The sequence below is a fragment of the Hoplias malabaricus genome, chromosome 18 (genome assembly GCF_029633855.1).
Source record: "Hoplias malabaricus isolate fHopMal1 chromosome 18, fHopMal1.hap1, whole genome shotgun sequence".
Lineage (NCBI taxonomy): Eukaryota > Metazoa > Chordata > Actinopteri > Characiformes > Erythrinidae > Hoplias > Hoplias malabaricus.
The window spans coordinates 16,258,899-16,273,566 of NC_089817.1; the positions used below are offsets into that span (position 1 = coordinate 16,258,899).

A 14,668-nucleotide genomic window follows, 5' to 3' on the forward strand; every position below is an offset into this window, starting at 1 on the left:
CAAGGCTGGCCAAATTTAAGTCTTTCCCAATGAAACAAATCTTTCTTGGTTCAGAGACAATTTGCGGTTTTAGCATAAGCTGATATGCTATTTTATATACCATTTAAATATAATGCCTGTGGTTTGTTTTTGGGTATTAACTATAAAATGCAAAGTGCTCTGAGATGAATGTGTTGTTCTCATCATATAAACACATACACAAGCTAAATCTGATACATTTACATATGCTGCTTTACACCATAAATGTAAATGTAATTTTGTGAGAGAAAAGTGATTATATTTTATATTTAAAGATGACGTTCACAATAAAAAAAAACAAAACAAAACACTTTTTATAAGATTCTGAGGATATTTCCTTATCATTTGCTAGCTCTCCAGTCTGGTCTGATGTGTTTACAAAGCCCCCATGTCTGTAAATAGGTCCAAAAATAGGTTCTCTCTCTCTCTCTTTTAGACATTGAAGTGACCACCATATATTGAAAAGCATGAACTAACATGAGGAAATTTTTCTATTCCTGCTCCATAGATGGTTAATACTGATTTTTTTGCTGTAGATGGAACTGACTCTAAATTGAGCATCCCCCAATGCTATACTTTTGTACTTAACAGTTATTAACAGATGTAGATACCCATCTAATGCATAAAGTTATCATTCGAAATAACAGTCATGAACTTTAGGTCAAAAATTTCTATGCATCACACAACAGCACAGTTTACATGTTCACAAACCTAGACCATGCAATAAATATATATTCATGTATTAAATCATATGGCAAGTCCAACGTCCTATAACCTTTAAAAAGAATGGACGAAAAGCAATAACCATAATAACAGAGTGACCCTCCTGGGCATGGCATTTTTGTGCCTGCTAACCCCTATGAAAGGCAGAATATGGAATGGCGTCATGGTGTGAGTGTGTTCATGCCCCCAAAGAGATAAATTAGTGCTCTATATACAGATTATATTCAGCACCAGCAGAAAATATGGCTTGACAATTGTGGCATTTTTAAAATGCTCACAAACAATCTCATATTCTAGGGTCCAGATTCAGAATGGAAAGGACAGCACCAAGACCTTGAATATTACTTTGGCAAAGACAAACAAACAAACAAACCTGCAAAGGGCATAGAGCTTAACATTTCTTTGTGTGTTAAAATCTGTATTTGCAGAGGCCACATGTGCTTTTCCAGTCATAGCAAACCATTTCCAGTTATTTGACATCTGAAATGTTTTATAATTATGGTCATTTCAAATGGAACAAAAGTAAATGCCATAAATAAATTATATATATAATTACAGTCCAATTACACAATTATGGCTGAGGAAAAAAAATTACCTGATGGAAAACCTAACAGTTAAACTGCCCAATGACCTTTGTTCTTTTTCAGTATAAATGCCTGGCCTGATTTTACAGGGAGCAGCAGGTAAGCACCATTTTAAATGCTGCAGTAAAGTAAAACTGCCATCATTTTCACATGATGCAGCATCTCAACATGCAGCATTTGTTATCAATACCTCAGAGCTCTCTATTCTGAATAGCTAATTTTATCTTTGTATGTTTATATAACAATGTAACACTGGGACTGCCTTCGGGCTGTTTTTATCTTTCTCACTTGAATGAATAAATTATATATAAAAAAAAGTTTTAACTGATCTGGTAGCTTTGTTTAATCAAGTGGCAAAAGATATCAAGCAATGCTCAAGCATGACTTTGAGCCATATCAGTCTTTTCAAGTGTGGCAGTTTTTTAGCCTCCAAGATGTTAGGTAAGTCACTAGAGCATGAGCACTAGAGAATGACAGTGTTTTGAAATACGCTTCCTTCACGTCTATAGGCAAGACCTTATGCCAGTTTGGTAGTGCTGTGTATTTCGCTGATATAATCGCTTGGAAATCGAGGTGATGCACAATAAAAGAAAAAATCTTTCTCAAAGCTAAAATCTACATCAACAGACATGCTATCTAGGCTGTGCTGTATGATATTTATTACAGGAAAACACTGCATGTATCTCAATAACATTGCCCAGATTCAGAGCATTGCCTTGTGGGTATAAAATTCAAACTACCATATCTAAAATTACCTGACAGAAAAAGTCCTCTGTGCCAGTGAGTAATAGGCTTCAGCTGAACCAGTAGTACATAAAAACCATCCATGCGTAGACAGCCTGCAGTGACTATAAAATTTGCTCCATTCTCCCAGCCAAGCACATTGAGAGCTCACACTGCTCTGAGAATGCTATCGGGAACTGCAAGAGAGAGATATCTTTTGTATTTTATTCACGTGGAATCAGTTAATCGGAAAAAAATACAGACACTTGACACACACACACACACATATCCACACAGCTTCACCCACACACACACACTGCCTGAAGAATATCTGAGATATTATATGTATAAAACAAGATGTACAGCAAACATCACAGTACTATTAACTACTGACATCACTGCTGATAACTGCCTAAGGTTAGAGTACACCCTAACCTTCCATTTAACAGTGACAGAAGTGAACCGTGAATATTAGCTACTGCAAGGCCTTCAGTTTTGGCCATAAATATCTAAAGGTTGATGCCAATATCTGCTAGCACCCTTATGAGAAGCTAATTAACAGCAACTCACATGAATATATCTGGCGTTTTAGATTAAGTGTAACAGGTTTAATCAAGGGGCAAATACATCAAGTAATGCTCAAGCATGACTGTCAGATATATCATGTATTTCAAGTGTGGCAGTGTTTCAGCCTCTAAGGTCTCAGGTAATTTGCTAGAACCTTTTTATAGTAGACTTACAGTGATGCTGTTCTGCCATAAAACTGCTTTACATTGATTAAAACACAGCGGTCAGCCTAGCTCATGTTTGAAGACGGATGTTGATATACCTAGGAATTCCAGAAGGCTGGAAGAATGATATCCTTGTCACAAATTTGTTACACCTACTAAAAAGCCAAACATAATCAATCAATTCAAACTAAACTTAACAATGAATAAGTGAATTTTTAACACATTAGCTATTGAACCAAAAATTACAAACATACACACTGAATGATCACTGGATTAGTAACATCTACCTTGTATTGTATACCTTGCTCATTGTCCATTCCATCAGCTCCACTGACCATACAGGAGCACTTTGTAATTCTACAATAACACACTGTAGTCCATCTGTTGTTCTGCATACTTTCTCATCCCCATTTCACCCTGGTCTACAAATGGTCAGAACCCCTTTGCAATAGAACTAATACTAAGTGCTCCTGTATGGTCAGTGGAGCTGATAAAATAGACAATGAGTGTAGATACGAGGTAGTGTTCCTAATCCAGTGATAGTTCTGTATATAATAATAATTAATATTATTATTATTATTTTTTTTCACAGTGACATTCTTTGAAGGCTTTCAGCTCACTCTATAGAACTGTGACCATCATATTCCTAACTCCAATCACATATCTAATGAGAAACATTCCTTGTAGACAATTTTGTCAATACAAATTTACTCTCTGCCCTCCAGGCCGTGCTTCAATCCCCTTTAATGCTCCAGCACCAACTTCAAAATACTTACAAGCTTTCGGTGGGAAAAAGCTGGGTGTGGCCCATTGGAAAATCAAGGGGCAGAGATTGGAATGGTATAATAAGCGGGGCAACTCTACTAATAGAGTGCTAATTAAAGACTACATCAAACCACCCACCCCTTGGCTTTGCCCATGGCTGTAGCTCACCTGTGCTGTCCTCGTAGACAACAGTGATAGACTTCCATTTGTAATAGGTGACCACATCCAGAATAGCCCTGCTGATGGAGGTGTGCTCTGGGTATAGGTTGATGAAGAACGTGTCCTTGTTGTCCACAGAAGGGTGCTTCCAGTGGGTCTGGATGTGGGGGACTTCAAGGGCATTACAGATGGACTGCACTGCGCTGACAGAGGAGCTGTGAGCTGGACCGAACACCGCAGCCACGCCCAGAGCTAACTGGTCACACACTGAGAGAGGAGAACCATTAATGAATGCAAAGAAAATACAAGGAGCAAAGTGAGCAGAACAAGAGGAAAGTACCAAATATTAAAATATAGAAAGAAAGATGAAAGAAGGAATCAACAGCCAAGAGTGAAAATATATGTAATGCAGGAGGAAAATAATAATAAAATAATAATAAAAAAAGAATGCAGGAAGAACAGAATCAAGAGTGAAAGTGAAAAATGTTTTGCTCTACATCGTATCCATCAGAGAGAGAATAGGAAACATGATGAAATATGTGATCTAAAGTCCGACCTCTTCGAGATGCTTCGAAACTGTCAAAGAGGTTCACTCTCTGGATGTCATAGGTCAAAGTGGTGTTTGGCATCAGTGTTCTGTTCCGGTTTATACTGGTAACAGCAAATTTGAAAGCTAACTCATCCACACTCACAGGCTCATTCTCTCGAGTCTCAAAAATCCCCCCTGGAAACAGATAAAAGGGAGAGAAACAAAGAAAGAGCAGAAAGAAAATGAGAAAAAAAATAATCCCCACACAGTACACAGGTTAGAGGTAAGACAAAAACCTTTTCCAATTCTCCTTTTCAATTACTGTACATTATTAGAAATACAATGGCAAATAGAACATATTTTATATTTTCTTAGATGATTTTATACAAAGCCAAACACCAAAAATAGATTACACTATAAATCATCCATACACATCTTGCATGGTATCACATAAATTGGACTTGGTACTGGACACTTGGTACTGAGTTTCATAGAAGGTCATTAGAGAGCTCAGTACACAAGAAGCACAGGGTTTTCATACAGAGGAGAATCTTTTAGACACTTGAACACATTTAAAAGACCATACTGAAGGCTTTCTTCAGACAAATGGAAGTTGAGACTGAACACGTAAGAAGCTCTGTTTTTCAAAGAGTACTGAGCTTGAATTCAGTTTGAAACTGCAATAATTATTACGCAAAGTATAGCATATTGTAACTGTAAGATAAAAACCTTTGTATGAAATGGTAACTCCTCAAGAAAGAAAAAAGATTCTAAGCATTCAGTACATGTTAATGCAATAGGATCAAGATATTTATGGGCAGTGTCGCAGTCACACAGCTCCAGGGACCTGGAGTTTGTGGGTTCAAGTCTCGCTCCGGGTGATTGTCTGTGAGGGGTTGGTGTGTTCTCCCTGTGTCCGCGTGGGTTTCCTCCGGGTGCTCCGGTTTCCTCCGGGTGCTCCGGTTTCCTCCCACAGTCCAAAAACACACGTTGGTAGGCGGTAGGATTGGCGACTCAAAAGTGTCCATAGGTGTGAGTGTGTGAGTGAATGTGTGTGTGTGTGTGTGTGTGTGTTGCCCTGTGAAGGACTGGTGTGGACCTCCAGGGTGTGTTCCTGCCTTGCGCCCAGTGATTCCAGGTAGGCTGTGACCCTAAACTGGATAAGTGGTTACAGACAATGAATGAATGAATGAATATATTTCTCTCATAGATCACATGCTTAATTCTGAGACCAAGATACAAGTCCATAAACCTATCATTAAAAGGCAAAAGCAGCATGTTTTCAGCAATAGATTACATTTGTGTGCTGTTTGTATCTCTACTGACAACTGAAGCACAAACACCATCATGAATGTGTCCAAATACATTTTAAACGGCTATTCGTCATCTATGAACTGATAGATTCAGCTCTCCAATTTCTTCATGCTTCTCCCATTCTATTGATATATATAAGTTCATTAAAGTGACTCTAGCCAATTTAAATTTAAATGAGGTCTAAAAAACTGGACTGATTGGATCGGTAACCATTATTTAAGACTCCTGCTATTAACACTCCCCCAGTGGCAGTGGATGTGTGCTGCTGCTGCTGCTTCAGTGAAAACTCAGTGCAAATACAATGAATTTGATTACAGGCCAAGCTCTACGATGCTGCCAACTGTGTCCCCACTGCAGGATACTGAACCAAACAGTAGGCTATGTATCCACAATTACTCACAAGCAGCTGTTGCAAAACACACTGCCACAATACATCAGTTGTTTGGACAAAGTCTTGGAAACATTGCAAAGTTGTTACTTTAGCGTATAGAGAAGGAAATATAAGCAATACCCTGTAAAATAGCTGTTTTATTGCTGACAAATTAAAAATGTAGATGTTTTTTATAGTAGGAATTTTATTCTTGTAGTAAAATGTATTGGCTAATGTTAATGCATTAATAATTTATATTTGATTCATTTGGGAAAAAAAATTCTTCTGGCATGCGCAAAAATTGTGGACAGCCCCAGGTGTCAGTCATTTTACAGTCAGTTAAGTAGTCAGTATATTAAGAATATTAAATATCATCCAAAACCACTTTACTTTGAATATATATGAATTTTCTGAATATTTTATGATTATGACCAAATTTTACCCTGTGAAAATGGAGACTAGGTCCATTAGAACTTATAATGATCTTTGTTAGCCTTGTTATTCACATAGAACACAATGATAAAACCAAACTATTCTTAATTAACCTGAAGGCAACTGTAAAAACATTAGAGTGGGGAACTTAAGTTAACTATAATAAAAAGTGAAAGAAATAATAAAAAACCCTCTGGTGCACATCACCCTGAGACCCCTCTTTCCTCAAAGAGGAAATGTACTGAAAGTCTTAAATACAAAGCTGGAAACAGGAAGATAAAGTGTGTCAGAAACTTACTTAAATAGATGTGCATGTGTGTGTGACACAGAGTGAAAAATAAAAGGAGTAACAGAGAAAGAGGAAGACTGCAAGGGCTAGGCTGAGAAAGAGGCCAGAGGGCAGAAACATGCTTAGTGCTTTTACAGAGGAGACAGACCAGGACAAATATGTAGGGGTGAAACACTCAACCTCAGTTCCCAATCAGTATTATGCAAATAACAGAGCCGATATAATGAATTACACAGATAATCTACCAATTACATTACAGTTTACAGATCAGGGGGAAAATGCATAGCCTTTGAAAAAGATCAATTATGACTGCAGTTCAATAAAAATGCTTTGCTGAAACAAAATCCAGCAAAATCTACAATGAAAGAATGCAAGAAATGAAGTTGAACCGTATATTTTATATTCTTGACATCAGACAGCAGTCAGACATCAAAAGGAAAAGCTGAATAAATTCAATATTTCAGTCATATTTTGCTGTTGATTATGTATTTTTAATGTTTTTGTATTTTGATCTACATTGCATGGTAGCAGAAACTTCTCTTTCTACTTTGTTGTTTTTTGTGTGTCGATCAGGATGCAACATTTTAAGTTTCTTATTGGTTGGATGAAAGTTAGAACTAGGCTTTCAGTTCAGACCATGAACAAAACTGTCAACAACAAAGGAGTAAAAACTTCTTTGACATTGCAAACTGTTATGGGATTCTAGAACTATGCTAACACTACACTTAATAGCAATTCACGTAAACATTTGACTGTTGTACAAACATTTGAAGATTTACCCCATTTAACTTAGTAATATATAGGTTTGTGCGGTATAATGTATAGCATTTAAGAGAGTCACAGATAGAGGGCGCTATGGGAGCTCACTCACTGGTGGATGACACACCCTGGAAATAGCCTAAAAGAAGATTTTAGGCTACTTCACCACTCCCCCTTTTCACTCAAGCGAACAAACGCTTCTCGAAATTCTATGTAAGCTCTAGAAAAACAAAATCCCAGACAGTTGTGAAATTCCTAAAAAAGTGAAAGTCTAAAAAAGAGGACATGTTCGGGTAAAAGAGGACATGTTCGGGTAAAAGAGGACGTCTGGTCACCCTAGTTAAAATAGAGTGGAAGGAAGATTAAAAACAGAAAAAATGCTTAGAAGACCATTCACTCAACTATGTGATCACAGATATGAGGCATTATCCTCTAAATATGTTTATTTTGAGCCTCAGTTCACTGGAAAATCTGTGTGTGCTAAACCCCAAGTGCCTGTTAGCTAACAGTGTAGAACATTTGCTCTCTCCGAAAGATAAAAGTTTTTTATGGTCAACACGTGTCGATGTGCACTGTCAGGCTGTGCTGATCTAAACAGCAGAGTGCAAACACAGAAAACCCCTTCACTCGATTTTGTGCTCAAATATAAGTAGGCACATATAAGGCTCATCGTAAAACATCCATGGTAATACAGTATATCATGTTAATATTTTTAAACGGTATGAAAAATGTGGATACCGCCCATCCCTAATTATATGTTTACCACTTCTAAAACATCCAGAGTAAAGATTTACCCCCTTCAACATTGGCTTCAAATCAGTATGTTCATTCCCTAATGGCAGTTATTTTTGCTATGTCTCCTGTCAGCCTAGAAGAGGCATTTTTGATTACTGACTGACTGACACCAAATGTTGAAATGCGCATGCTCGTAGGAATATTATTTCATATTCTGCTTTTAGTTCAGCCATATTCCACAAGGTGGTGCTACTACACTCTCTGTTGTTAATTCATCCATGTTTCACATAGCGCCTTTCCACCAAAGAGGAAACGGAACGGTTCCCGTTCGTGAATGAAATTTGGAATCATTTGGAGCTTTCCACCGACATAAACTGGTTTGCGAACCAGAAAAACATTAGATCCCAGTTGGAATCAAGGAAGAGTAGGTTTTTCAGCTCAGACGGTGGCTTTGGGGGTGTGTTGAGGTTCAGTAACTCAAGAAAGAGCTCAGAGCCTCACACACAGTGTTATTGCCCAGTGGAGCTGGACAGGTAATTTATTTATTTCAAATAAATAAATATGAAATAAGACAGGAACATGCGCCGTTTGTGTGTGTTTCTGGGGCTGTGTTTGGCTCTGAGTTCAAAACATTATGTTCAGCTCCTAAAGGCCAAACCAATACCAGAGAAATTAACTGTTTTGTTTATAACCCACAATATAAAGAGTATTGCTGCATGTGTGTTGAAAAACAGCAAGGGAGAATTAACAGAAATAATTGGATTGTCTCTGAATTCTGCAGTGAAGAAAACACCATGTGGCAAAAATGCATATAAATGAAGGGGTCCATGAGCCTGTTTTACTTACTGAAATTAAGGCCAGCATGAGAATATAAAATACACATTATCACCATGCCACAGCTTATCCCACACAATCATTGCCAATTCATCAAAAAGGTATATTACAACCACAAATTTAAGCAACTGAATATAATTATAAAACTGAGCCAAAACAGATCAGTAATTTATGACTGGAATTTACACAGAACATTTACAATTTAAATCTCATGCCTTGTCTGTCTTGCCTTGTCTTGTCAAAAGCAAGTTAGATGAGAAGTGCTGGTTTACCTCTGAAAAATATGTTTTTTTTTATTTTATTTTCTATATATATATATATATATATATATACACACACACATATGAATGAGACAGAGACAGAGAGAGAGAGAGAGAGAGAGAGAGAGAGAGAGAGAGAGGGAGAGAGAGTGTTCTTCTCATGGAATGGTTACTTAGGCAGGCCTAATGCTTTATTTCTATTCATTGGAACGGAAGACCCCAGAGATTGGACAAAGCCAGGCCAGTTTACCTCTGAAACAACCACTACAACGAATTACTCTCTTTAGCATAATCAACTTTGGAACCAAGGGCACTGTAGAATGTGTTTCTTTAGTGCAGTTCTGGCAAAAATATAAATAAATAAATAATTTTTAAAACGTGTTTTCTCACATTTTATTAAAAAGAAAGGAAGAAAGAAAGTGTTATTATCACAAAACCAAGAACAGAACCTTGTGTGAAATCACAGTTCTGCTTTCACACAAAAGAAAAGAGTAAACAGTTCACGTTCTCAGTGGACTGTGGCTGTGGTCATTTACTGTATGAAGCTCATATAAACTGGAGCACTCCCTTTTATTTCCCTTTTCTTATTCATCACCCCCCTGGAGGCAGACTGGGTAAGAGGGTGGCACACGTGGCAGGTAGGCCCTCCTTGCTGGCTTTGATCAGCAGACACTACAAAGACTCGTCCGTGTCAGACGCAATGTAAATGTTAAATGATGGTGATGGCTCAGGCAACGTTGCAGACTGCAGTAATACATCTACACTTGAAAACCAATCTGGATATGCTGTTTCATCCCTATTTCAGTTACGTTTAATACAAGGCATGATGTGTGCACTCGAGTCACTGATCCTCGTTGTCTGCACAGTTAAAAAGTCAAAGATTAACAAGCGGTAAATACAATTATCTCTCTAATGTGCAAGGACAATTTATGACCAGATAAAGGGGGAAATGGTTTTCTTTTCATTAAAAGGTAAACTACATACATTCAGAGTTTTATATACCTTAACAAGTAGTCAATGCACCATAAAAAGACACTTCACAAGCCCTGCGAAGGACTGTCACCTCCCCCAGGGTATGTTCCCACCTTGCACCCAGTGACTCCGGGTAAGTCCAGAACCCACCGTGATAACAGGTTACAGACAATGAATAAATTAATGATTGAATGTTTCTGTATTTTATTTTGTCTTGCTATAAGTAGCTCTTTCTCTCTCTCTCTCTCTTTTTTGTTTTACTTTTTAGGATTTTCATTCATTCTCTGTAACCGCTTATCCAGTTCAGGGTCGCGGTGGGTCCAGAGCCTACCTGGAATCATTGGGCGCAAGGCGGGAATACACCCTGGAGGGGGCGCCAGTCCTTCACAGGGCAACACAGACACACACACACTCACACCTACGGACACTTTTGAGTCGCCAATCCACCTACCAACGTGTGTTTTTGGACTGTGGGAGGACACCGGAGCACCCGGAGGAAACCCACGCGGACACGGGGAGAACACACCAACTCCTCACAGACAGTCACCCGGAGCGGGAATCGGACCCACAACCTCCAGGCCCCTGGAGCTGTGTAACTGCGACACTACCTGCTGATATATATATATATATATATATAGGGCCACCGTGCTGCCTTTTTAGGATTTTGTTTTTTATTTTTAATGAGTATATTGCATAACACTATAGCCTACACTTTTGTCTTTGAAATGTGCTTTATAGAAATAAAGGTGACTTGACTTGAGCAATCAAACAAGAACAATTTCAATAGCTCAACACAACTAATACACAAGAAGTGTACAAGTATACAAGAAGTATACAACAAGCTTTCTCCAAAATCAATGCAAAATGCTAATTTTACTGACTACTGCAGTCTTTAGTACTTAGTAGAGCACCCTTTTGCTGTTATGGCCTACTGCAAACATGATGCATAGCCAGACACCAGCTTCTGGCAGCGTTCCTGAGGAATTCTTGCCCATTCCTTAAGGGCAGTAGCCTCCAGTTCACTAATATTCTGGGGTTTGGATGCTGCAGCTCCTTCTTCAGATCCCACAAAAGATTTTCTATGGGGGTTCAAGTCAGGCAACAGTGACAGCCACTCCAGAATCTACCAGGAGGTTTTGAAACCAAGCCTGGGTAGATCACTGTCCAGCTGGAAGGTCCAATGATGTCCAAACTTTAGCTGCCTCACAGAAGGCATGAGGTTTATTCCTAGGATTTCATGATTGAATCCATCTTGCACTCCACATGCTGCAGGTTTTCAGTGCCAGAGGAAGCAAAGCAGCTCCAGAGCATCACAGAGCCACCTCCATGCTTCACTGTAGGCAGAGTGTTCTTTTCAGCGTATGCTTCATTCTTCCTCCTCCATACTGATGATCCATAGCTCCAGTTTTGTTTCATCTCTCCACAGAACCGAATCCCAAAACCTCTGTGGCTGATATATATGGTTTTGTGCATATTGGGGGTGGCTTTTGAGTCAGCAGAGGTTTACATTTGGGCCGGAGACATTCAGCGTTTATTATGTGCCTTACTTTGCAAACTGAAACCTCAGGGCAGGCAGCCACCAAATCATGCTGCAGGCCTTTTTGCTGTCACTCGAGGTTTTTCGACAACCTCAGGAATCTGGAGGCAGCAGGTGATAGCTTCCTCTCTCTGCCAAATCCAGGTAGTGCAGTTTTACACTAAGTACTAATTCTCCTACATTCACACACTCCTTTTCACGCCAACCAAAAGAGGACCTATCAAGAGGAAATAAAAAAGCATTTCCACTGCACAAAAGCCAGCCAATTCATTACGTGACCACATTCCACAGAATACAAAAGACATTTTGTGGCTAACAGCTGTAATATGTACTTTGCTGCGGTATGGTACCCTGCAATTAGAGCTGACTTCAATTCTCATTTCTCCAGTGTTAATGGGGAAATCAGCATCTCAAAGCCTCTTTGGAGATTTCATCTTCCACGTCAGCACCACAGGGCGACAGTTTAGCTCAGACTCAATGGCAGAAGGGATGAGAGCCCAGATTATTTCAGGAAAACCAGGAGGGTACACTATTGTAGGATAAACTCTTGGAATAAATAAAAGCTAAAACAAAAACTGAAAGGAAACTCCCCCAGCAAGAAACCATACAATTCTTGTGTGACAGATTCAGAAACTAGTACACTGACACAGGCACAAACAGAAAATCAAATTATCATGTTTTTTGATTCTTCAGCAATATTGTCATTTGAGGCATGTATCTAGTCAGTTTCCTTTAAGCATCAGTCCATGATGCTTTCAAAGAAAACCATTTTTGTCACCTACTGTATTTAAAACTATAGGACTTGGAAACCGATTGGTCAAAGATTTTTGTTTTGTAAAAAATATTGGGAAACGGAAAATATGTGAAACTCCTTAATCCAGGTTCCTGTCTCTCATTTATGAGAAAATTAATCATGTGGAAATTTGTATAAAGGGTGTTTAATAAAACAAACAAGAGAAAAGCTTGTTTTTTAGTCATTCTATATCAGTTTTATATTGTTCATGTCAGTATGAAGCTGTATAAATATGGTTTGTGGAGACATTACACTCATGTCAGCGCTCGTTTAATTCTCTTTGGAGACGACGTGTTCGTGAGAGACCCAGGAAATTTGCGCTTAAAGTGAAAGAAACATCCGTTCACGTTTTAATATTCTTTAAAGTCTTTAATTAATACTCTGTCTTTTACATAGAGCTCACAAAGAAGGAGGTTGTGTGACACAGCGCTGCACAGTCCGGTCCCATTCCTTCATTTAAAAAAACGAAAGTGCTTTGTATGAAAAAGACAGAACTTTTCTTCTGGTCAGCAACTGAAGCATTGTCCTTTGCGCATGCGGGTCAGTTCAGAAGCGTGATCTGTTCAGACTTATGTCAGATATATGTTCACATTATACAGACTTTGTGAACAGCTGGACAAAGAATTATGATTTGGTTACAAAATCAGATTTTGGCCTCTTTTACCTGCTGTGTGAACGTAGCCAAATAAAAATACTGTGACTTTGATTAAATGTTACTCAAGTACATGTAAAAGTACTGGTCTAAATATATATTCATTCATTCATTCATTCATTATCTGTAACCGCTTATCCAGTTCAGGGTCGCGGTGGGTCCAGAGCCTACCTGGAATCATTGGGCGCAAGGCGTGAATACACCCTGGAGGGGGCGCCAGTCCTTCACAGGGCAACACAGACACACACACTCACATTCACTCACACCTACGGACACTTCTGAGTCGCCAATCCACCTACCAACGTGTGTTTTTGGACTGTGGGAGGAAATCGGAGCACCCGGAGGAAACCCACACGGACACAGGGAGAACACATCAACTCCTCACAATATATATTCAAATAAAAGTATATAAAAGTATAAAGTATAAGAGGTGGGGGGGGGGATAAAATATAAAGGGGGATATACATTTCAAACCAGTTGGTTTTAATTAATGCAATAAGAGGCCTGAAGGTATGAACATTATTATTAAAATAGTCGAAGTTATGACTATTCAACATCATATTCCTATTAAAGGGATATTTTTGTTGTTTTGAAGTGGGTATGTATGAGGTACTTATTCCTAATCAGTGTATCATCCATAGTAGACAGCGTTCAACTTTCTTCCTTTTCACAGTCTGCTTCCAGTCTGCTCCTGTGCTGGAAGACTGCTGAGAGTTGTCTACAACAGGTAATACATCAATTTATCATACGTACTTCATACCCACTTCAAAACAACTGAAATATTTATTTATTTATACTGTTTTATATATATATATAGAGGTAACAGTTTAATAACACAAACTAACACACAGATGTATTATTTGCTAATTTGAGCCTCTCACTAAAATAGGAAAATTTTAACTACCAATGCAACGATACAACTATTATTGTACCTACATGTACATGCTCTACATGCGCAGGTTTAATGTTGGGGTTTTATAAGCTGCTAAATCTCTCTTGGCAAACACTGCTCACACGGCATTATAACAATGTCACCTTTCTTGCACTTGAAGCTAAGGTGGTACCATAAAAACATGGCCAGGGGTTAATTTCCTTTCAGATCAACTCAGAATTCGACGGGGTTTCGCACTCAGCTGGGTCTGCACAGGTAACGGATTAATCCGTCTCCATATTTCTTGTGATTTTAGCGGTAGCGTGCTCTCCAGCTCATGATTCACTCCAGTAGTTTTTCTTGCATTATTATTTATATTTTTACTCAGTATCAGATGTGATTTAAAAAGTACAATACTTAAAGCAAAATGTACATAAATTACAGATTTTAAAAACTACTTAAAAAGTACATATACACACAAAAAAAACCTACTCAATTACAGAAACGTGAGTAAATGTAATTTGTTACTTTCCACCTCTATTTAAAACCCTTTATGAAATTCAGAGACACATCAGAACAATATATATTTGTTATGATTCCACTTGGTTTTACATACTT

The 14,668-nt window shown here is 38.4% G+C and overlaps 1 protein-coding gene across 4 annotated transcripts in view; it reads right to left on the reverse strand.

Moving 5' to 3' along the window:
• The window catches only part of grik1a (glutamate receptor, ionotropic, kainate 1a), a 61,132-nt gene that overhangs the window by 32,647 nt on the left and 13,817 nt on the right, over nucleotides 1-14,668 (reverse strand). For all 4 annotated transcript variants that reach the window (XM_066651046.1, XM_066651048.1, XM_066651047.1 and 1 more), the window contains exons 2-3: nucleotides 4,260-4,427; nucleotides 3,713-3,970 (exon numbers count right to left, since the gene is read on the reverse strand). In XM_066651046.1, coding sequence (XP_066507143.1) covers nucleotides 3,713-3,970; nucleotides 4,260-4,427 — 426 coding nt within the window. The remainder of the gene's footprint in view (nucleotides 1-3,712; nucleotides 3,971-4,259; nucleotides 4,428-14,668) is intronic.